This window comes from Xiphophorus couchianus, chromosome 3 (assembly GCF_001444195.1).
Source record: "Xiphophorus couchianus chromosome 3, X_couchianus-1.0, whole genome shotgun sequence".
Lineage (NCBI taxonomy): Eukaryota > Metazoa > Chordata > Actinopteri > Cyprinodontiformes > Poeciliidae > Xiphophorus > Xiphophorus couchianus.
The window spans coordinates 11,965,674-11,987,331 of record NC_040230.1 but is presented as its reverse complement, the minus strand read 5'-3'; the positions used below and the strand labels follow the sequence as shown (position 1 = coordinate 11,987,331).

At 40.5% G+C, this 21,658-nt stretch overlaps 1 protein-coding gene across 2 annotated transcripts in view; it reads left to right on the top strand.

Annotated features, from left to right (window-relative positions):
- Positions 1–21,658, top strand: part of LOC114138921 (nectin-2) — a 117,869-nt gene that overhangs the window by 35,418 nt on the left and 60,793 nt on the right. For both annotated transcript variants that reach the window (XM_028008426.1, XM_028008417.1), the window contains exons 2-6: positions 6,980–7,089; positions 10,151–10,400; positions 14,468–14,761; positions 14,950–15,067; positions 16,239–16,387. In XM_028008426.1, the coding sequence (XP_027864227.1) occupies positions 6,980–7,089; positions 10,151–10,400; positions 14,468–14,761; positions 14,950–15,067; positions 16,239–16,387 (921 nt within the window). The remainder of the gene's footprint in view (positions 1–6,979; positions 7,090–10,150; positions 10,401–14,467; positions 14,762–14,949; positions 15,068–16,238; positions 16,388–21,658) is intronic.

Below are 21,658 nucleotides of genomic sequence, written 5' to 3'. Positions count from 1 at the left end.
TGGGTGGGAGGCATTATCTAAAGTGTCAAAAAGCACACTTATACCAGCTTTAGTGGCCAGTGTTTTTGACAGTTTTGACTTTTTGTAGCTTTGTTGGATGAATGGCCGGCTCTCCAAATTACAGTCTCACAAACTGCAATGCTGTATGTCGGCAAGTAATGGAGGAACGGAGGGGAAAAAAAGGGCAGAAATGTTCATGTACAGAACTGCAACATTAAAACTCTTCATATCTGACTTTTAGCTTTGAGTCAGAAACTTTGTCTCTGAATTGTTTTGCTTTTTAATCAAGTTAAAACAAGTATTTATAACTTATATAACTGTTTTGGTGTAAATATTAGCAGAAGGGCTTTCCACTGTGCTTTTGAGAAGAATTGGTAACCAGTGGGAATCCCATGTCTCTGCTCTTATTAAATGGCCTCTGGTTACGTTGTGGGTTCAGTTTGGGTGTGGCGTTTGTGCCGCGGTGGCAAATATAACCACACTGACTGGCTTGTGGGAGATGCTGGTTAAGGAGTGAAATGCCACTATGTGTTCATACATCTAGAACGTCATGTTTTGTCAAACTTCAGTCGTCTTAATTAAAGAAATGGTCAATAAGTCTTTAACAAAAGGAGCTGTTTGTCATTGGCTCAGAGGGTTTGGCAAGATTTCAATAGGTGCAACCCACATACTGGATTCCACTGCTCAACACACAAATTCCTTTACAAATGTGGCACCATCTGATGGGAAATAAATTTTAAAGCCTGAAACCACAGAAACCGCTGCCATAATTCATGCTGAACCTTTGTTTTGTTGTTTGAAGCTAAAACAGAGTGACATCTCTACAAGGTTTAGCCTGGAAAAGTATGCTATGTTAAGTGGAAAAGGGGAAATCTGTCTGATGAATGAAATGGGAGGAAGGCTTTATTGGCCAGGTCGTACTAGAACATTGTATGTTTAACGGATTTTGCAAATCTAAGGAAGTAAAAGATAAATGGTCCATTCTTTGCACAGCCAGGAGCAGACAGGGAAAATCTTTGTTCTTTGAATATCCCAAAGATTACCTAAAAGCACCAGGTTTAGCAGGACATTCCTCTGTGGGAGGATGAGTAAGTCAGCATAAAACCTTTTGAAAATGTTTTAAAATCCATCCTGGAATGAGTGAGAAGCCAGAGAAGAAAGAACCAATTTGTTCCTGTTGGAGGGCGAGCAGCTGCGTTACTGTCTGAGCTCCTAACTTACTGAGAAACACCCACCTTGCTGCGAAGTAATAAAAGACTGAATCTTTGTAGTTTGTTCTCAAACAAATGATATTCATCTTGGCTAAAAGTTGCAACTGTTAAAAGTAATTTGTGCTGAAGGACTGAATGTGAAATGATCCCCATCCTAATCTAATTAAGATCTTAAATATAAGATGAATGTCTCCTGAAGCATTCATGCTGAATTTCAGACCATTTCAAAACAATTTAAGCCTCTCAACACAAAAAGACAACCTCTGTAATAATCTTGGATCATAATCAGAGCCTTAGTGCCAGTTTCTTAAAAAGCACAAAATTGCTCATTGGGAGCTTCTCAAAGCTGCGTTTGGCAGAGCTCCTGTTCAGAAACCACATGTATTCAAGGCGGCTGCAGAAACTGAGACTGTTTAGTTGAAATATAACCCAGACTCTTGAACAATGGATAAGCAAAATGATCCAATGGCTCAGCTTTTGCCACTTCTCAGTGCTTCTTTTTCTTCCATGTTCAAGGATGCATTGAGTCCACAGTTTGCAGCTTACTCTTTAACTATGTAGTAAATAAGTAATATCCTGTTTATTCACAAGTTTGCAAGAAGCTACAAGTCATTATTCAGAAACTTTTCCTTGAGAATAAATGATCCTGCTTAAGCTGCTCTCCATACTGCTTGTACAAAAACATTCTGCAGCAGAGCAGAGGGTGAGCGCTGCAGAATAGGAAAGTAATGGAAATGGAGAAATTCACACAGACCTGACAATAATGAAAAGTGCAGAATGCTTACTGAGACAGCTGTGTGCCGGAGAGGCCAAAGGAAAAACACACCCACATTCTTTCTGCGGCGCTCCGTCTTAGACACGCTCGCACTCTCGCACAATGGGCCGGTAGGAAGCAATCTTCAAGAACATGAAGAGCGGGAGGGGGACGCTTCATTGTAGCCCACCTGGCAGCGCAAAGCTGGTAGCTTGATGAAATGGCAGAGTCACTGAGCTCTGAAGGCTGTTAGATATTTTAGTTGATGGCCTGCACTCCCTGTCCCCCTGACGTTGCTGCTTTTCTCCAGCATTGCGGCGATCAGGCAGAGGACGTGAATGCCATTAGGCGTCTGAGACGGTCTCCCAGGCAGCGAGGCAGGCGGACACACACTGATAAGCGCATGTTTGGTTTTAAAAGCCACAAATGGGCTGCAGAGCAAATTAGGATTTGTGGGGATTTTTCACCCCCCCTTTTTCTCACTCTTTCCTCTTATAGCTTTTTCACAGTTTCACTCTGTTCCTTTATATGCACTGTGATTTCCCATAAGCGCTGCGTTTCCACTGGAGGGACCTTTTCCAGAAGCCACGGTGGCTTTATGGAGCCATTGTTTCACCTGTTCCACAGCAAGAACAAGGACCAAATCAGGTGACGGTCAGGTCTATCCAGCTTTCATAAGGTTGGAGTGACTATCTATAAGTTTTAAAGTGTTGATGTTGATGTGACAGAAATCGGGAAACGTTTTCAGGATCCAAGTCAAAGCACCAGGGTAGAAATCTACCCCATTGAACGGCTCTAGTTGAAGGGATCTTTACAGTTTAGTTTTAACATTGCTAGCTTGTTGGATATTCTCATCATTCCCTAGTCTAATGTTTTAGATAGGCTAACCTTTACACTAACTTTTAACTGTACAAAACAAAGTAAATTACATCTTTGTTTGCAAACTGTTTTCAATCCAGTTATCCATAATGAATTTCAGTAAAAAATAAAATAAATAAATCCCTGCATTCAGAAATACACTTGCAAACTATTTTATTTAGATGTTATGTTAGAAAGTTGTGAAGATGCATTTTCCGAGACAAATTTAAACAATCAGTAAGTTTGCACAATTAATTCCCCATTGGAACCTGTTGCACATACTTTAGTGATCTGAATATTTAAAACATCTTTAGACTTTAAAATTGTTCTAGAATATAACTATTATGAAATAAATACAGGTTGTGATTGTAGGCCAGATTGTAGTCCCAAACAGAGTGGTCGCTCAGAAGGAGTGACCCTGATTCAATCTCCATAACAACCTGGTTTTGTACCTCACAGTCTAAGCGCACACAAGAAGTGGCCTGGGTAAAATTGTGATTGGGCTGAAGAAAACGGTTGTGGTCACACAGTGGAAATGTGTCTCAGTTCGCTTGTGGAGTCCACCCTGAATCAATTTCCGCGCTCTGATTCTCTCCCACCCTCATCAACCATCACCTCTCCATTTTTAGTCGCCCTTTTCACCTCTTTCTTTTCCTCTCTGCCAGACGTCTTTGTCCCTCAACTGTCTCCTATTAACCTTGTTTACCGCTCACAACGCCTCCTCCTTCCTTCAACACATTCTCTCTTCACTCCCTCTTTACATCCTCTATTCCTGGCGCAAACGTTCTGTTCACACCCTCTCATCCTCACTTTCCTTGCATCCGTCCTCCGTCACTTGCGCATTCCCCGGCTGTCTCCCCTACGTCTCATAATTTTATCCCGCCATCCTTCCAGCACACGCCCCTCTCAGATTCATTTTCCTCTTCGCAGATGAACGGTGGGAAATATGGAAATGTCAGCGTGACCAGGCTGGAGATCAGAGTGAGAGGACTATGTTAATATGGCAGGGCTGTCACTGCGCCATTAGCATAAAAAGTCTGTGTGCACGCACATCATGTGGGTGTTAAAGACATAATGATAGGTGACAGTACTTAGGTTACTGACATCCAACTACTTGAGAAGGTTGAAGAGTGCAGTTTTTGGATGGGATCCTTCAGGTTTTACATGTTGGCGTTTATTTTACCTGCAGCCAGCAGAGATTTTGTAAAGTAGAGCAGCAATGACACTCTGCTTCTGGTCTTTGCTCTCTTCCCCTCCCCATCTTCTTGTCTCTCCTCTTGCTCTCCATTTTTCTACTCCTCCTCTGCTTTACCCTTGAACTGTCTTTTGTTCTCCAGTTCTCCTTAGTTTTTTGCTGGTCCCTGCCTTCTGTTGTAGTGTGGCCACTTCTTTCCAAATGTTTGTACACTCAATTAGCCTTCTGAAACTTGTCCTTGCTCCAACATTTTCCTAAGTGTTTTAAATTCATATTCATGCTTGAACTTCTCTTCCTGTGTCTCCCCCTTTAGTGACACTTTAAGTTTTCAGGGTTTTTATTTTTATTTTTTAGAGTGTGTGGGAGGAGGGGCTCTGTTATGAAGGTTGAAGCTGTGTAATATTCATTTCTCCGGAGGCTGCAGGAGTCTGAGGCCAGCCTGTCTCTCCTCTCCGCTCTGATGGGAGCTGATCTGTGTTGTGTCTTCTCTCATTGCAACTGAATGACTGATGCGAACCTGCCTCCATCTTGACCCCACGTTGCTTTGTTTGTGCATCTTGATTGCACACACTGGTATTTGCACAACAGGAAAAACATGCCTGAACTTTCTAATATTTTTATTATTTGCTGTTTGTTTCTTTTGCACAGGTGTAGGGGTAGCACCTACACCAGTTTTAAAAAATTATTTTAAAGGCTCCTTAACTGTGCAATTATATTCCTTGTAAAAGCTTAAATGTTAAAATGTTTTCTCTGTTTTGTAAACATAAGCTTTAAATATCGACACGTGATGTAGGAATAAATGCGCACTTCTGTTTGCGTTCATAAAAGTAGCAAAATTAGGAGTTAGGGAAATATTACCATCAAAAGAGACACAACCTGATGTAAAGCAGAAGTACTTTAAAAAGATATTTATGTAAACACAAAAATTAGAGCATCTAAAAACATTTATAGATGGTAAACCTGCAGAAATCATGTAATGCATCAGAAAGATATAAAGATTTAGCTAATGTACTAAAATTAACCAAAATTAACGCAGCAGTAAAGACCTATAAACATCAAATAGAAACTCATCCATATGTTTATCTTTAGTCACATAGATTACTGTGACGGTTTCTTCACAGGTTTGTCTAATGAATCAGACTTCTTCAGCTGATCCAGAACGCTGCTGCTCGCATTCTCACTAAAACCAAGAAGATGGAGCACATCACCCCAGTTCTTAAAACCTTACACTGGCTTCCTGTAGCTCAGAGAATCATCTTTAAAGTACGATTAGTTTATAAATCGCTGAACGACGTAGCACCATCATACCGTAAAGACCTGGTGTCACTGTATCAACCTTCCAGACTGTCCTGGTTCTGGTCTGCTTTTCATCCCCAGAACCAAAAGAGAAGCACCATTCAGTTTCCATGCTAACGGCTAAAAACCCATTTCCTTACAGTAAAGCTAAATAAAGGCAACAGTGTTAGCATGCTAACCTTTAGCATTCTATTAGCTTTAGATAATATCTTTAACACACTGTTAGCTTAATCTTGCTAGCATTAGCATACTGAGTGGTGGGCTGGAAAGTCCAAACCGCTCTATGAAACCTATAATTAGCAAACCGTACCCTGAATGAAAGGACAATTAGAGAACCACTCTGGATAAATCTAGCAGACTTTGTCAATACACCCAAACCACAGTGTAATAAAAGGTTTAATTTTAATCCACTTTTCTCATTTTCTGCTTCGTTGTGTTCTTGCTGCTCCAGTCACACAAGTTGACCCGAGTATTGTTAGACCAGTTCACATAGATAAATCAGAAAAATTGCATTGCAAAATCTATTTTGGGGGTTCCTCACAAATATGCAGGGTGTTGTTGACGTGCACGAATTTGTGTATCCGGAGACGGGGAAAAAATTCCATGTTTCACCCCAGAAAGGATCAGCGCTGCTCCCACCGGCTGGTTAGCGCTGTCCAGAGGTTTCTCTGTGGCTACAAGGGGGTTGTTTTGTGGTTGCAAATTGGGCTGGTGCTGTGAGAGCTGATGTTATTCTAGGAAAGTCTTGTTTTCCTCCACTTTCCCACTCAGTCTTTCATTCCTTCTGCCCTCATCTCCTCCTCAGTATTGATATTTCATATCTCCCCTGAGATTGGGAGATATGCTGTTCATTGCTTGTCAAATGAGAGACAGCGCTGCCCTTATCTAGTCGACTCTACGTTTCATGCGTGTTCAGCTTCGACTCAGCTGTGCGTTTCACATTAGTTTCAGTGCAGCAGCTCTGACACGGCCCAAACTGGTGGAGCTGGTCTTGCAGCTAATTGCGCTGCATATCTGTAGCTTGTTGGCAAACACGCAATCGCTCCACAGCACCGGCTGCAGACATTTTGAAGTTGTGTAACTGCAGGTAATCCATTCTTTCTTAAAACTGGTGCCATCTTGCTGACATAAACTAATGTGGGCTTATTCACACAAGTAATTACATTTTCACAGAGACCTGCACACACAAACAGGCGCACACACAGAAAGAGGAGCAGACTGTCGGACTAAAGCTCTCGTGCTCTATATTTCTCACACTGAGAAAAGCATATTTATTTTGACTCTGCTGTTACACAGGAATGTGTCGGCACAGCAAATGGCAGGCTATAGAGAGGCATATCCCATCCTGATGATTTATGACCTATGTTCAAAAGAAGACTGGTTTTCGTATTTTTTTTCCCGCTGCACATTTGCCCCCCACTTTTTTTTTTTTTTTTCTCTCAGCTGCTTCATCCACATGAGCAGTCATGTAGACATACCAGCCTCTTGGCCTACTTGCCTGGGTTCACTAATATTGTCCTCTGTTGTACCAGACAGATCCACACAGTCCCCATTTATCATCAGGCTTATTACCGACATGATTCCTGCGCTCCCTTTCTCCGTTTCTTTCCCTGGCGTAGGAAATGACTGTGGCTAATGTTTTTCTCTCTCTTCTGTTTCATGCAGGGACATCGGGTCAGCGGGTGAAGGTGGAACCAGAACTAGCTTCATATCCCGGCCAGACGGTCAACCTACGCTGCGCCTTCCCGGACCCGACAGGGATTCAGCTAACAATGGTCAGATTCTCATTTCCAAAATGAAATTATCTTTTTTTTTTTTTTTCTTTTTTCCCTCAATCTGTATTTGATTATTTGTGTTCACTGATGTGCTCATATCTGCTGTACACTTTTGGCTTTCTTCACCCAAACATTACAGCATATTGCTGCTGCCTTGTGGCTCAGTAATTTGGTGAAATTGCTTGGAAATTAAACAGGGTTTCTGCAGGGTCTTAAAATCTCATAAGGCTCCAATTTATTTATTTTCCATTTAGGGGTTTTAAGAAGTCTTAAATATGTTGAGGTTTTGAATTTCATTAAGTATCATATTACATTTATACATGGCAGCTGTGGCTCAGTGGGTAGAGTAGTTGTCTTGTAATCGGAAGGTTGTAGGTTTGATTCCAGCTTCCTCCTGTCAAATGTCAATGTAAGCATTCAACCCCAAGTTGCCCACCGAGTTGCATATGGGTGTATAAATGTGTTTTATACATTTAATAGCTCTTTGAGGTGTCAAAATGACTGGAAAAGTGCTATAGAAATTGAATCCATTTACCATTTGTGTGTGTATCTTATTTTTGAGAGAGGCACCGGCAGCAATCATTTGACGTGAGTTTTTGTAGATTAAACCCCTTGATGCTGAGTGAGTTTTCCTCTGATGCTGCAGTCTAGGGATACACATCACATACAAAACGAATATAAATGAAGAGGAGTAGATAAAATGATCACAAATCCACAATGTTGAGTATAGAAAGAGATAAATATATTTAAAAAAAGCAGGAACAGAACGCGCTCACCATTACCAGATATGGAAAACGATGTTCCGGGATGATAAAAGTGATGTTGCACATGTTAAGCTTCCTTACTAGTTTTTAGTTGGAGATGAGACAAAATATCATGCACCCAAGTTTTTTGGCAACGTTAAAGAATTCGGTCATATAAATTGATCTAATCTACTGATGCAGCACAAGTCTGACCCACGTTGAGCACGCAAACATGCCATTAACACACTTGCATTATCTGTTATGTTAACCTCACAACACACAAAGTAGTAAGGGACAAAGGAGTGAATTACTCGGTGCTGCAAAAGCAGAAAAAATGGCCAGTGGTTGATATCCGGTACTTTTGTTTAAACCACTTCAATCAGTCCTATTATGATAAACAATTAAGGACAATAATCACTCTCAGCTGTAAATGTCTGTAAATGCCACTGCTGCTCTGGGTAGCTGTGTTGTTTAAATTAGTAAGCGGCGGTGAAATTGATAAATGAAAATCTAATAATGAAGTGTTCAAACATACCGACACCAAAGAAAATGTATTTCTCTCAAACAGCTGCCAAACGCTCATTTTGTTCTGCATAGCAACCAAAATGGCAACAATCGACACAAATTCCCAGTCTGGGTCACCAGGTGTGGGCGCGTCTTCACTGTTTTGTGGTTCTTGAACTCGTTCAACCAATCATGTCCAGAGAACAGTATGGAAACATACTTGCTCAAAGCATAATTGCTCATGGTGTGTCTCCAAAAAATAATTCATGGAGTATCTTGGCTGTGGTTCACCTCATTGCTTAGTTTTTAGCAGAAACTGATTATACTGCTGTAGAAACAGCTGAGATTTTCCTCCTGTTCGGTTTTTGGCTTCTTCCCTTTTCCTATCATATTTGTTCATTGTTCTTCAAAACCTATTCACTGACTCTTTAGCTGCTGTCAAAATCTTATTGTTTGATCAGAAATGCACAAAATATTAAGTAGCTCTTAGTGGTGAGGCCTTTAAATCAAATTTTGGTAAATTTTACTTAAGAAGTGCCTTGTGTTTAAATTGAGTTTGTTTTTAAGTTGTAGGATTTAAATAAATAAATGTGATGAATGCTGCAGTAGGCAACATTTAATAGAAAGGTTTTTACTTATTTGTTAAAACTGTCACTGACTGTACTAGACAGATGATCTTTGAAAAAATCTGCCATATGCATAAATACACCACCAAGTCAAACAACCAATCAGAGCCAGAAGGAGGGTCTTGGTGCTGTCAATCACTCTTGTGTATGTGCTGCGCACATCCTACCCTGCACAGCATGTACAAGTTCAAGATTGGTGGTTTTCTGCAGCTTAGCTAATGGCGAAGAAACATCGGCTAAGCTGTTAATGCTAATGTGAAGAAACATCAGCTAAGCTGCTAATGTGAAGAAACATCAGCTAAGCTGCTAATGGAAAAGAAACATCAGCTAAGCTGCTAATGCTAATTTAAAAGAAACATTAGCTGAGCTGCTAATGCTAATGTGGAGGAACATCAGTTAAGCTGCTAATGCTAATGAAGAAGAAACAACCCAACATTCCAGGGAAACAGTTTTTAAGGAAAACAGACTCCGCTGTGAAGGAGGAGTTGTAGCGCAGCAGAGAGCAAGGGGGAGGGTGTGGGCATTGCCTACATGAACATCATTGACAGCACCAAGACCCGCCTCCTGTTTCTAACTGGTTGGTCTTGAACTTAATCTACTGAAACTTGCAGAAACTATGTAGCAGATTGACTGCTATAATAAATGATTCAGTTACATTTTGACAAAACCTAGAAGTTTTGTGCAGGTGGAGAAGAATAATTCACTGAACTCACAGGATCTTCAGTTCAGCTTCATGTGCCGTTTTTGTTTTTAATTAGCCAAATTAAACCTTAATCTAACAAACGATTGCTTGCAGAAATCATTCTAAGGCAGCCAATAGGTTTTTATCACATTTGAGCTTAATGTTTTATTACTCTAAATAAACAACACTAAGCTTCATTTTGCTTCAGGGGATTGAATATGGTAATGGAAGCCACTTTTTGGCTGCATTTAAATGAAGTGGAAGTGCACAACTTTAGCAGCTTCCCAGAGAACAACTGAGAGTTTTGCTCCTGGAAATATTCCCATCCATATTCATACCTGCTGCACTCACCTGATTGTAATTCTGCACGTGTTGCTCCGTGTAGTTTACATTTAAATCTGGACGCCTTCAAAGACTCTCCAGTGTTTCTTATCGATGCTGTGATGAATGAGGTTTGCAGTTCTTCTCTGCTGCTTTATGCTGACCTCAAACGTGCTCCGTTGCAGGTCACTTGGATATACGAGCCAAAGGATGGAGAGAGGATGAACATAGCTGTGTTCCACCCTAACTTTGGCCCCAACTACCCTGAATCCCAGATGAAGGGCAGAGTCACCTTCAAACCCAGTCCACCAGAGCTGTCCAGCCCTTCCATCGAGATCAGTAACGTCAGGATGACAGACGAGGGTCGGTACGTCTGCGAATACGCAACGTATCCTGACGGCAACGAGCAGGGCATCACTCAGCTGGTCATGTTGGGTAGGTCACAGTCATAATCTGCTGATTTTAATAATTTTTGATTCAATTACTCTCAATGTGAATGCTTTTGTAAAGGTTCTGATGAGCAAGAAATTCATCTTAATCATATAATAGATCTGAGAACCACTTGTGTCTGAGTCTGTAGGCGACACTTCGTTGACCAATGTGGCTAACAAATGAGCAATTTATGAATTTCTTTAGGGGCGTCTCAATAAAACTGAACATCATCAATGTTCAGTTACTTAATTAGTTAAATTTTAAAAAGTAAAACTCATATTGTGTAGCTCTACTACACACAGAAATGCATTTCTAAAGTTTATTTCAATGAATTTCTTTCTGAAATTTAGAATATTACATTAGACAATACAGGAAAGTTAAGGTTTGTACAGAGACTGTGGAGTGGAAGTCACACGAGGTCATTGCTAAAGAAGCTCACTGTTCAGATTGGCAACTCTGAACTTGTCAATAGAAAAATTGATTGAAAGGAAAAAATGTGTTAGAAACAGCTGCACAACTCCAAAGGATAGCTGAAGCTGTGAGAGGACAGTGAAGCAAAGCCTGTTCAATTCTGAAAGTAAGATTTGGACTGCAGCTGATTCAGAGTTTCAAGTCAACAAACCCAACGATTGTTAGTCCTTCTGTAAGGCCGTTCTTCAACCAGAGAGGACATCTAGAGGGCCGTACCTGGGCTAAGAGGAAAAACAACTGAATTGCTGTTTAGTTTGAATAAAAGTAAAATTTTGCATTTCAGTTCTAAATCAAGGTCTCGGAGGGGAAGAGACTCATAATCATTCTCCTCCGCTGATGAAGAAAGGAACGATAATATCATCTGCTGATGTTCACTGTCCAGAGTCAGAGCAGCTGCATGTTAACCAACCTCATGATTACTTCTGGCAGCTTTTCAGCAGGACTTTCAAAACTACCAATAACTGCATTAATGACCATCAGAGACAAGGCTTGGTTACATGACCTGAACCCAACAGAGGATCTATGGAGAATTGTCAAGAGGAAGACGAGACTCCAGACCCAACGAGGCAGATGAGGAACCCGGGCCTCCATTGGACCTCAACAGAACCTCTTTCTGATCACCGTCATGCCGCTTTTCGTTGATGCAGGTTGTGATTCGTGCAAAGCTTGGATGTAGGTGTATGGAGATTTCTTTTTGTGCAACTGAGCAGAGACGTTAAAAACCACAAAATTCTGATCTAATGTTATTCGATCTAGTTGACAGATGACGAATTTCAATTATTTTTTGAGGATTATACTAAATAGCTAAATTTTTCATAGGTAATGATCAGTCTAATATATAATGCTTTTCACAGTTAGTGTTTCCCTCCTTCCTGAGTTCCTATTGTTTTTGCATGTTTGTCAGACTTGTAAGTTGTAACAGTGGTTGGCCATGTAGCTTTTTTGTTCCTTCAATAATGAACTGTGCCATCATTTAAAAACTCAATTTTGTTTTTATTTGCGTTGATTTTGACTGATGCTCTGAAACGCTGACGTGTGACAAACCTGCAAACAAAAACCAGGAATGGAAGAAACAAATTTTCGCACCTGTGTGTCTCGCTGTAAGTTTGAATCACATATTAAAACAAAATGAGAAGATATTTTAATTTAAGATGTAAATGTATGTTAACAGAAGGAACTTAACGTCTAGTTCTTAGTCTAGGGTAGTTAAATGGAAATCTCTATTCTCAACAAGTGTTATTGACGGTTTTGTCTAAATGAATATAAGCTGGTATCTGCAGCATATTAACAGGGCCTGCTCCCAGTTTATCAGCCAACTATGTCAACACAGAGTTGGGAAATTGTCTGATGTTTACCTCTGCTGTTTTTTCTGTCTGGTGCTGTTTTCCCTTTGAAACTCTACGGTGAAATAAGGCTGACACGTTTCAAAGTAAAACCAAAAGCTTGAAACCGCAACACTGTTTCTATGCTTTCATGGTGTCAGCTTTAATCCGACTATGCTGTACAAGGTGATGATCAACACCTCACACTGCGGCTGATGCCTTTTTGTAGGAGCTGTTAGATCGCAGCTGCGTCTGAAAATGTGCAGCAACAACAAATTGGGTTAATTGGCAAAAGTTATTCACATGTTTGCAGTAAATAAATGAAATAACAGTTGTTGTTGTTTTTTTAATCCAAATTGAACTCTACAGTAAATCCCACTTTTAATATCGTTGATAAATTTTTACCCAGTGTAAAACATCCAGAGGTTTCTGATTTTAATGTTGTTGTTTTTTTGGTAATCCCCTTAAAAAATCCATAGATCTACCAATTGAGTATATCAATGGCTAAATTAAAGCTTATCCCAAAAAGTTTTAGTATTTGGGATGAGTTTGTGCCAGTCTTCAACTTTTAGAGTTTAAGAGTTGCAATATGAAAAGAGAGATTATAACTTTGATTCAAACCCTTAATTTTTGGACCATTAGGATTAATGTGGGCAAAAATGTTGATAAAAGTAGATGAAAAGAACCATTTGGGCCCATGGAGGATTATATTGCTTAATACATCTAACATTACAAGTTAAATAGAGCTTAAAATTAAATGGAGAATGACTGTTTTAATATCTCTTGCAGTATGGACCAGAGTCATTCCAGCATTTTCTTACTATTTTATAAAAACACTTAAATTTTAGGAGCAGTGTGATGAATATTTATAAGATTTTTTTTAAACTTTGGTTTTCCTTGAAACAGATATTGGCTCATTCTTGTGCTGAAAGTCTCAGTTGGTAAAAATCCATACAGCTCCCATTGTAATGCAGTAATAGAACAAATTTAGTGTTTTTTATGTTAAAGATGTAATTTAAAATGATGTAAATGTATACTATCCCTATAACGTTTATTTGTAAAGTTAAAGAAGAAGAATTGCTTTATTCATCCCAGCAGGGAAATTATTTATTTTATTATTTTAATTTTAATTATTTATTTATTTAAAAGCTCAAGGAAGAAATGCGTAACTTCATCCTACTTAAATTTGAGCTGATAAATCTGTTGCCTGAATCTCATTTATTTTATTTTTATTTAATAGTCAATGAATGAAGATATTGTTCTGTGCAGAGTAACCCAGTCAAAGATGATCTGTGCTACTTCACAGGTTTTTGGTTTGAGTTTTTACAACTTTCTCACACCATCAACACATTGATTAGTGAGGGTAAAATCTAAAACAAGTTGGCCAGCTGTCCTCAGTTTATTTTACTTTTCTTGCCAAAAGTGTTCAGTCATTTCAGTTTTCCAGACTCGCTGAATCTGAGCCAAAGGAAAGTGAAGCATTTATTTTTTTTATATTATTTTTTTTGTGCAATGTGGTCACCCATCTGGTTATAGTTAGAACATACTTACCTAGGGGACAAATGCAAGGCATCTTGTGCTGCTCTTTAATTCAAACACAGATTTTAAAAGGATTTAACATCAGAGCCTTATTGCTGATATAAGAGGCATCAGACGAATAGTTTTATTCTTCTTAATGTAAGGCAGGCGAGGATCAGCACCCAGCGGCTCGGCGGCCCCTCACCTCGCCAACTTGCCGATCGTCTGTGCTTTCCCTCAGGCGGCGTATTGATCTGGCTGCTTGTCATGCCTGCTGTCAGTTCCTGTCTTCCTGCTCTCCTCTGATCCCGCAAAGCTATCAGAGAGGGCAAATGAGAAGGGAGGCGGCGCAGAGGGAGAAATGACTGACATCATGTCGTCATTTAGAAATGGTGTATGGAAATGCAGCGGGCCAGACAGGGACGTGGCTTATCAGCGTTGGGTGATGGGGTGTAGAGAGGAAGTAGATGAAGGCATGAGGCAGGATCGGCGAGTTTAGCAGGCTTGCCTGTAATTGTTTGTCAATGAAATCTCAGGAGAGAGAAAAAAAGATTAACTGGACAGAGAGGGTTTGATTGGGGTTGGGAGGGCAGAGGATGTTTGCTTTTGTCAGCCAGACTGACTTAAATTGTTTATCAGTAAAAGATAATTGCTCACATTATCATTTCCCTCAGCTGTCTTATTTTCTGTTTATCTCTCAGTACATTCATTAATCCTCTTTCTTTTTTCCTTCTCCCTGTGCATCTTTTCTTCCACCAGCCAAGCCCTTGAACTCCGCCACCGCCGTAACGGTGAACGCCGGTACTCAGCCGGTCGTGGTGGCCCGCTGCGAGTCCAAAGATGGCCGCCCGGCAGCAAAGATCCAATGGTTGACCACAGCCAAAGGCAACTGGACAGAAACATCTCAGACGGGCACCGACAACACGGTGACGGTGACGAGCGAGTACCGCCTGGCGCCGACGGCCATGGACAACGCGAAGGACCTCACCTGTCTGGTGACACACAGGACCCAGCTCAAAGACGAGAGCCTCCCACTGAAGCTAGCCATTCAGTGTAAGACCACCTCACCCCCACACGCACACACACACACACACACACCGAGGGACCCTGCTCTCATGATTTCCCCTGGCGCTCACACTAATGTGATGGGCTTTGAACATTTCAAACCTCACAGTGAATAATTAAACTTATTTCCCTTCCTTCTCCAATTTCCCTCCTGTCATTCACTCGTCCTGCGTCAGACCCCCCTGTGGTTGAAATTGAGGGATATGACAACAATTGGTACGTGGGCCGTACGAACGTGGGGCTCCTCTGCAAGGCTAACGCAAACCCCATTCCTCTCTCTGTGGACTGGAAAACGTGAGTATTGGGTCATTATGGAGGCTTTTATCGTTCTGTCTTTCTGCCGTTTAAAGGCTTCCTTTCCTCCACTTGTAGTTTACTCTTCAGTCTGCAAGTGTTTCAGAACTGTAACTGGAAGTTTTTATTATTGACTCTGAGAAACAGTGAAATGACTGAGTTATAATAGGATTTGTGGCAAGATTGAATTCTTCCACAAACGCAGCACGACGACTGTGCACAACGTCTTGTTTTCCTTAATTATTGGCCATCTTATGTAAAGCTGTAGGAACTACTAAAATAATATAGAGGAAATAAATCTGGACATTTTAAGCTTGAATATGAACATTTTTCTTATTTTTAATAACCGTCTTACTTTATAAAAGTTAGACGCTGAATTCTTTCACATAGAAATGGATCATCAATTCAACTGCTGCGCTGAATCAAATTATTTTCAGCCTTATGAGCTTTAAAATCTGGACTTTTTCTGATCAGTGAAACCTTTTATAAGGCTTGCCAGCTTGTGATAACCACACAAAATCTGGTCAGATGGAGATACTGGGTAAAGAAGGCTTTATGTTTGCTATTTTGGTATCTGTAAGGCATATAAAAATCGAGCTAGAGAAGCACAGAGCTATAAGTGGCTGTTTAAAAATAAACAAATTGAGACTTATGTTTTTGGTTCTTTCATGCTGCAAAGGAGTGAGAGAGAGTGAAACTTAAAGCAGATAACAGGAAGGCTGAATGAATTACAGAAAGTCATTACACGCGTGTTTTTACGCCACTCCTTCTAATGGTATTTCTAAAGAACAACAGCATTTAAGATTGGTTTTCTTTTCCTTTCCGTTTCATACATTGTAGTTATTTAAAGAAACTGAGCCAAGTTGACACTGGTTGGTGAAAGATTTACAAAATTCTGGTTGGTTCATCTCCAGTTCAACAATTGTTGGAGCTGGGGAAAACTATAGTCATTATAATTCTAAATGTGATTTCCTCTTCCCCATATTTAATAGTGGATTTAATTTTTAGGAAAGCTGGACACTGACTGGTGATGCTCTGCCAATCAAGATTAGTGGAATTTATTGAGACTGGACAATGCAGCACATTCTGCTCATATATACATTTTCTTTTCTGCCTCTCCTCACTGCTTTTTCCTTTTCTTTCCTACATTGATTTGCTCGTTTCCCCACAGAATGACAGGAGAGATGCCAGATACCGTGCAGATCAAAGAAAATGAGCTCAAGGTGTTGAAAGTGGACAGTTCTGTCAACACCACCTTCGTGTGCGAGGTCAAGAACAGCATCGGGGCCACCAGGGAACAGGTCACAATCAACGTCAGAGGTGAGCTGCATCCTGACTTAAGCAAGCTGCACTTTAGTTTAATTCGCACAATCGGTGCATAAATCTTTTTAGTTTGATTTCAAATGTGAGCGCCACATGTGTGCATTCGTCACTGGAAATGATTAATTGAAGTGTCCTTTTCATGCACTTCCCTGCTACGTAATGAATTGGCATCACAAATCCACTCATCTGCCGCTCTAAATAGATTAAAAGCAGTGCTTGGTGTAATTTGCACGAGTTGCAAATGTCCATACATGCTGATGAATTGTACATATTTAACGCATCAATAAAGCTTTGAGAATTCCAGCGGAGTAAAAGCAAAATGCACTGCTGGCTGTTCATTCATTACGTAAACTTACCTCAGGCTTGTGTATGAAAATATTTATATCCTGAAAACTGATGAGCTGGAACCAACTGCTCTTTAATCACACAAACCACACGTTTCCCCATTTTTTTATGCTCCTATTGCTTCCCCAGGGATACACCTTGTTTTCATCACATGCCACATAAACACTGCAGACACCCACACACACATTTTCTCTGTGCTGAGGTTGATCTTGGGTGTTTAGTGTAAGGTTAGTGGGTCCAGCTGCTCTGTCCTTGGTGTGTGTGTCTGAGGGGATGTAAATGCTGAGTCAGTGTGTGCATCCTTTTGGATTCTTTCCTTCAACATCATGCCTCTCTTTTTCTGCTTTCTGTTAGGAGTGCGTGCCACTTTTTCCACAGCTCTTTGCATGTTGTCGATACTTTTTATTCCAAGTTTTTATTCTGCAACAGTGTTCAAGGTCCTCTGTTTTTTTTTGTGCATCTAGAGGCAATATTGCATATTTTTTATTTCTTTGGCCTCCATTTTTTTTCTGATCTATTGTGCTTTCTTTTTTTTTTCAACCGAGGCCTCTCTTTCCCTGAAGCCATTCTTACACTTTATGACTCCTCAGAAGTACTTACATGCATTAATGTAAATGGAGGACCCAAAGCAAAGGAAATGAGCAGTAATTACACGTTAGACTACAAAACTGTGAGTGGTGTATTTGATTTGAATAGATGTAGATTTTATAAGCTCGTATGAAACCTGCTACTGGTGTTAATGATGCATCCATCTCACAAGTCGATGCAGGATTTTAGGTTCACAAAAACACAAGAGTAGTGGTGTTTTTGAGAAAACCGGAGTTTTTTTTTTTTTTTACAAACGTATTAAAGGTTTTGTGTTTAAATCTTATTCTAGTTCACATTTGACTTTTAAAAAAAGTTGTAGTTCTTCTTTTCTTATCCTGAGACGATTCTATTGGCAAAAAAGGTCCTTTTGAGCAAGATGGAATATCCTTAAATTTAAGCATATCAAAAAAATATTCTATTTTGAAATTGATTTTGATCAATATCAATTATTGCAATTATCACTGAAAATATGTTAACTAGTTGATCTGTGGTAATGTTTCTAACTTCTCTTTGTTTGCAAGTGATAAAAATGTTCTAAGATTTTTAGGTTTGCAGTGTGAACAGTTGTTTCTCTATTCAGTGAAAACGTTAACGGATCCTCTGGTTGTGTCTCCATGTGATTTAATGCTACTATTTTTAGTCTTTAGAAATACAATTGAAGTGCTTGGAGTGCAGACGTAGTCCTTCTGATGATGGGTGGGTTATACTTCTAGAGCTGTTTGCAACTGGAGACAAAAAGATGATAAAATGCAATTGGTTGCTTCTTAAAAATGGTTTGGTTAAAATTTTAAATCTTTTTGTCCAATCCCTCTCCAGACTCATTAAGAAACTGTGAAGCAGCTCTTGGTGCCAAAGAGGAGTGGATGCTAACTGATGGCTAAATAATGGTTAGCCATATTCTCACAGTTCTAACAAATCATTTGTGTCTCTTCTTTCACTCTCATCGTTAATTTTGCTACAAAGTAGTTAAAATGCTTCCAGATAAATTATTGCTTGGCACAGGCAGACTATTATTCTTTAATGCGTCTGTTGGCGAATGTTGTCAGCTAGCCTGATGAGTAATTTTTATTAGCCAACTCGGTCAATACGGCGTAGCAACTCAAGAGGTGCTTCCATTCTTACTTCAATTTTTGAGTCATAAAACTACTAAATGGGTACAACAAGTAAATCTTCAAAGCCCTAACCTTCATATTAGAGTGACTGATATAACTTCACCAGATGAAGATTCCTCTTTGAAATGAAGAATTTTAACTTAATTTTAAGACATTTTGCTAGATAAAAAACCTAGTTTGAAAAAAGAGAGTTTTGCGTATTTGTTTGAATTTAATATCTCAGAAGTTTTTAAAAAACTATGACATGGAGGAGCACGTTTTATCATGTTTCTCTTGCTTTATGTGCCAAGAACTAAAAAAAAAAGATTTTGTGTTTCTGGTGTTATGACCCAGCTGGTTCAGCTGTAGCAAAACACATTTAAATATGGACTTCAAAAAATAATTGAGATTTTTGTGGAGCAAAATGAGCAACAAAACAAGCAGGCAGCCTCATGGCATCTGGCATAGCTCAGGCCAAAGCAGGTGGATCAGGCAAGAGTCGGACAAAAGCCCACCAGAACCAGAGCAGCTGGCAACAGTGGGCTAATGTTGGTTAACTGGGAACCTGCAGACATTAACTGGAGCTTCAGTCTGACAGTCGGACCTTTTTCTCAACAGAGCAAAAGTGGACAGTGGTTGATATTTAGACCAGTGCCGAGGTGGATAAGATCGATTGAGAAGATGGATTTCACATGTATCAGTTGATCACTGATCTCCCAAAATTAAGGAAATTGGGGCAGAATTATTGTCTGGCCAATTTATCGATGCACTCCTATTAAATTTCAATGAAAAATATAAAGTCAAGAAGTTATTGACTTGGAGAAAAGCTAAACTATGTTAAAGTAAAAACGTCTAGCTGCAATATTGAGCCTCGCACTGCTTTAGTCATTATTAACTCATCCTTTAAAATTTTACATACTTGTCAACATTGCTGCCATTTAAAATCAGAAATTATCATTTCTGATTTGAATCCCACAGTTAAGTGTATTTTGAATAAATTGAGAAGATATTAAAGTGGGAATAAAATTGAATGCTGGAATATGTTTTGAAAAACAGACTTCACTTTGTCAAGCGATATCAGCCCGTTAAATATTGCAAGATCTGGTAATACCCGTTGAGTTGCACATGTTTTTGTGTGGGCACTCTTATTTGTGAAAATCATCCATCTATGCAGACATGCATTCATGTGAGGAAGAGCCTCTGATGGTGTTTCTGTGCTTTGAAGTAAAAATGTCTAAAATGATGTCAGTAAGACTGGAAAAGAGGCCACAGAGTCCCTGCCCCCCAGCTCTGTTCTTCAAGAGTTCAGCAGGACCTTTCAGCAGAGTTCATCCCTGCATTTCACCTCATACAATATGCATCTCCTTCCACTCTTCTGTGGTATGATTGCACTTAATATGAAGTTATTTTCTGCTGACATAGGAGTAAACTGCGTCTATAATGGAGGAGAAAGTGCATGTTTTCTGCTGGCTACATCTTAAAAGCCACCCAGGCTCTTTATGCTCTAATTTTTAGCTTTTTTCACCCTCTTCCTATTTTGCTTGTTCATTATGATTATCCCTCTCTCTACTTCCCCATCTTCGAGGTCTCTTGGCTTTTTATGGTGCCACAGTATGCGTCAGTAAACCCCTGGGGGCCACTTTCTACTGCTACATGCAGTAGTAGTGTAGCTGGCCTTTTTAGCACAAAGGATTTTTTCCATCTCCTGCTGTGTTTTAAAAGTGAGGAAGACTGGAAGATCCCACGAACAGGTGGAGGAAGATGGAGAGACTTGATTTCAGACTACAAAGCCAGGGAGTGTGCGCCGAGATAAATCAGTGCCAGCATGCACTCCTTAGTCTGAGAGGGTAAAGACATGAGGGACGGAGGGAGCGGGAGCGATGCTGACAGCATTTAAAACTCCTGTGGGAATCTTGTGCCACTGCGTCCAATGTGCACAGCCATTGGCCTCCGCTGTGGCTCAGCGTAGTGTGTGTTTCTGTCACTCTTCAAGCCTCTCAGAGCAGATCAGTCACCCTTTGCTGCTTCAGCTCTTCACCGCTTTTCTTCTCAACTCCACCATTCGTTCCTCTTCTGCTCTCTTTCATCCCGCAATTATTTTACTTTTTTTGCGTTCTCATTCTTTTCGACCTCTTTCTCTCTCCATTATCATTTTTGGTCGCATGTTGAACTTCCCACAAATCGCTCATCCATCCATCCAGTCGGGTCCTTCCTCCTTCCCGCCGTCCTGCTCCAGTGTTACTCATTTCCAGAGGAGGAGGAGGATAAGATGCGAGCTAAATCTGCCAGCAGTTAAGAGGTGACTAAGGCGAGCAGCAAATGTCAGAGTGAAGTATGATTGTGGGAAGAGGAACCTATGGTGGAGAGAGATGACTTCAGATGGGGGTGTGATTCAGACCTGCAGAGACTAATGTGGATCTTTGTAGACAAACAGGGCTAAGAGGGGCCGACAGGCGTGAAATGGTCAGCACCTGCTACATGGCAGGTCCCCCGCTCCTTGTGTTTTTAATTTTTTTTACCCCACAGCTGCATGACACACAAAAACATGAATCCACTCCACTCTGTGACTCTGCATTACTCGAGTCCTCTGCCCTCAGCCGTGCCCTGCGTACACAAGGCAAAGAGAGGGATGGTTGTCCTCTCTTCTCCTTGCCTCTCCTCCTTTCATTTTTGATCCTGTTGCTTAGTCATATGCAAACATACCCTCTTTCTCCTCTTTCTTTCCCTTTTATCTTTCCCTCGTCATCTCCTTGGCTCCACTTGGCTCTCTTTGTTGCATCTTTCATCTTCTTGCTCAGCGTACGCTCTCTCCCACTTCTCTCATTCTCAGGTTGTCTTTCAGCCTCCGCCTGCATGCTTGCTGATCTCTCCGCTCGGAGAGGATGCTCTTACCCCCCACCCCCTCCAGCGTTCTTCTCCTCCTCCACTGCCCATGCAATCTCCTTCTCCTCTCCAGCTTAACTCTTAAATAGCAGCAGCTCTTCCTTAATCACAGCTTAGTAGTCTCCATTTCTCCTTCCATCCCTCCATTCTGGGTTTCTCTCAGGGGGACTCTTGTGAGGCTATAACCTAGATTCCCTCCATCTTATTTCGTCAGTCCCAGAAGAAAGTGGGGGCCGCTCAGCTGTACCTCCAAAAAAAAAAAAAAAGTTAAATGTTCTGGATTGAATCTCCCATGTGGTCAGCGCGGCTCCCCAGTTCGGCGGATAAGAGATTTCCTTTCAATTCGGTGCAATCTCTCCCA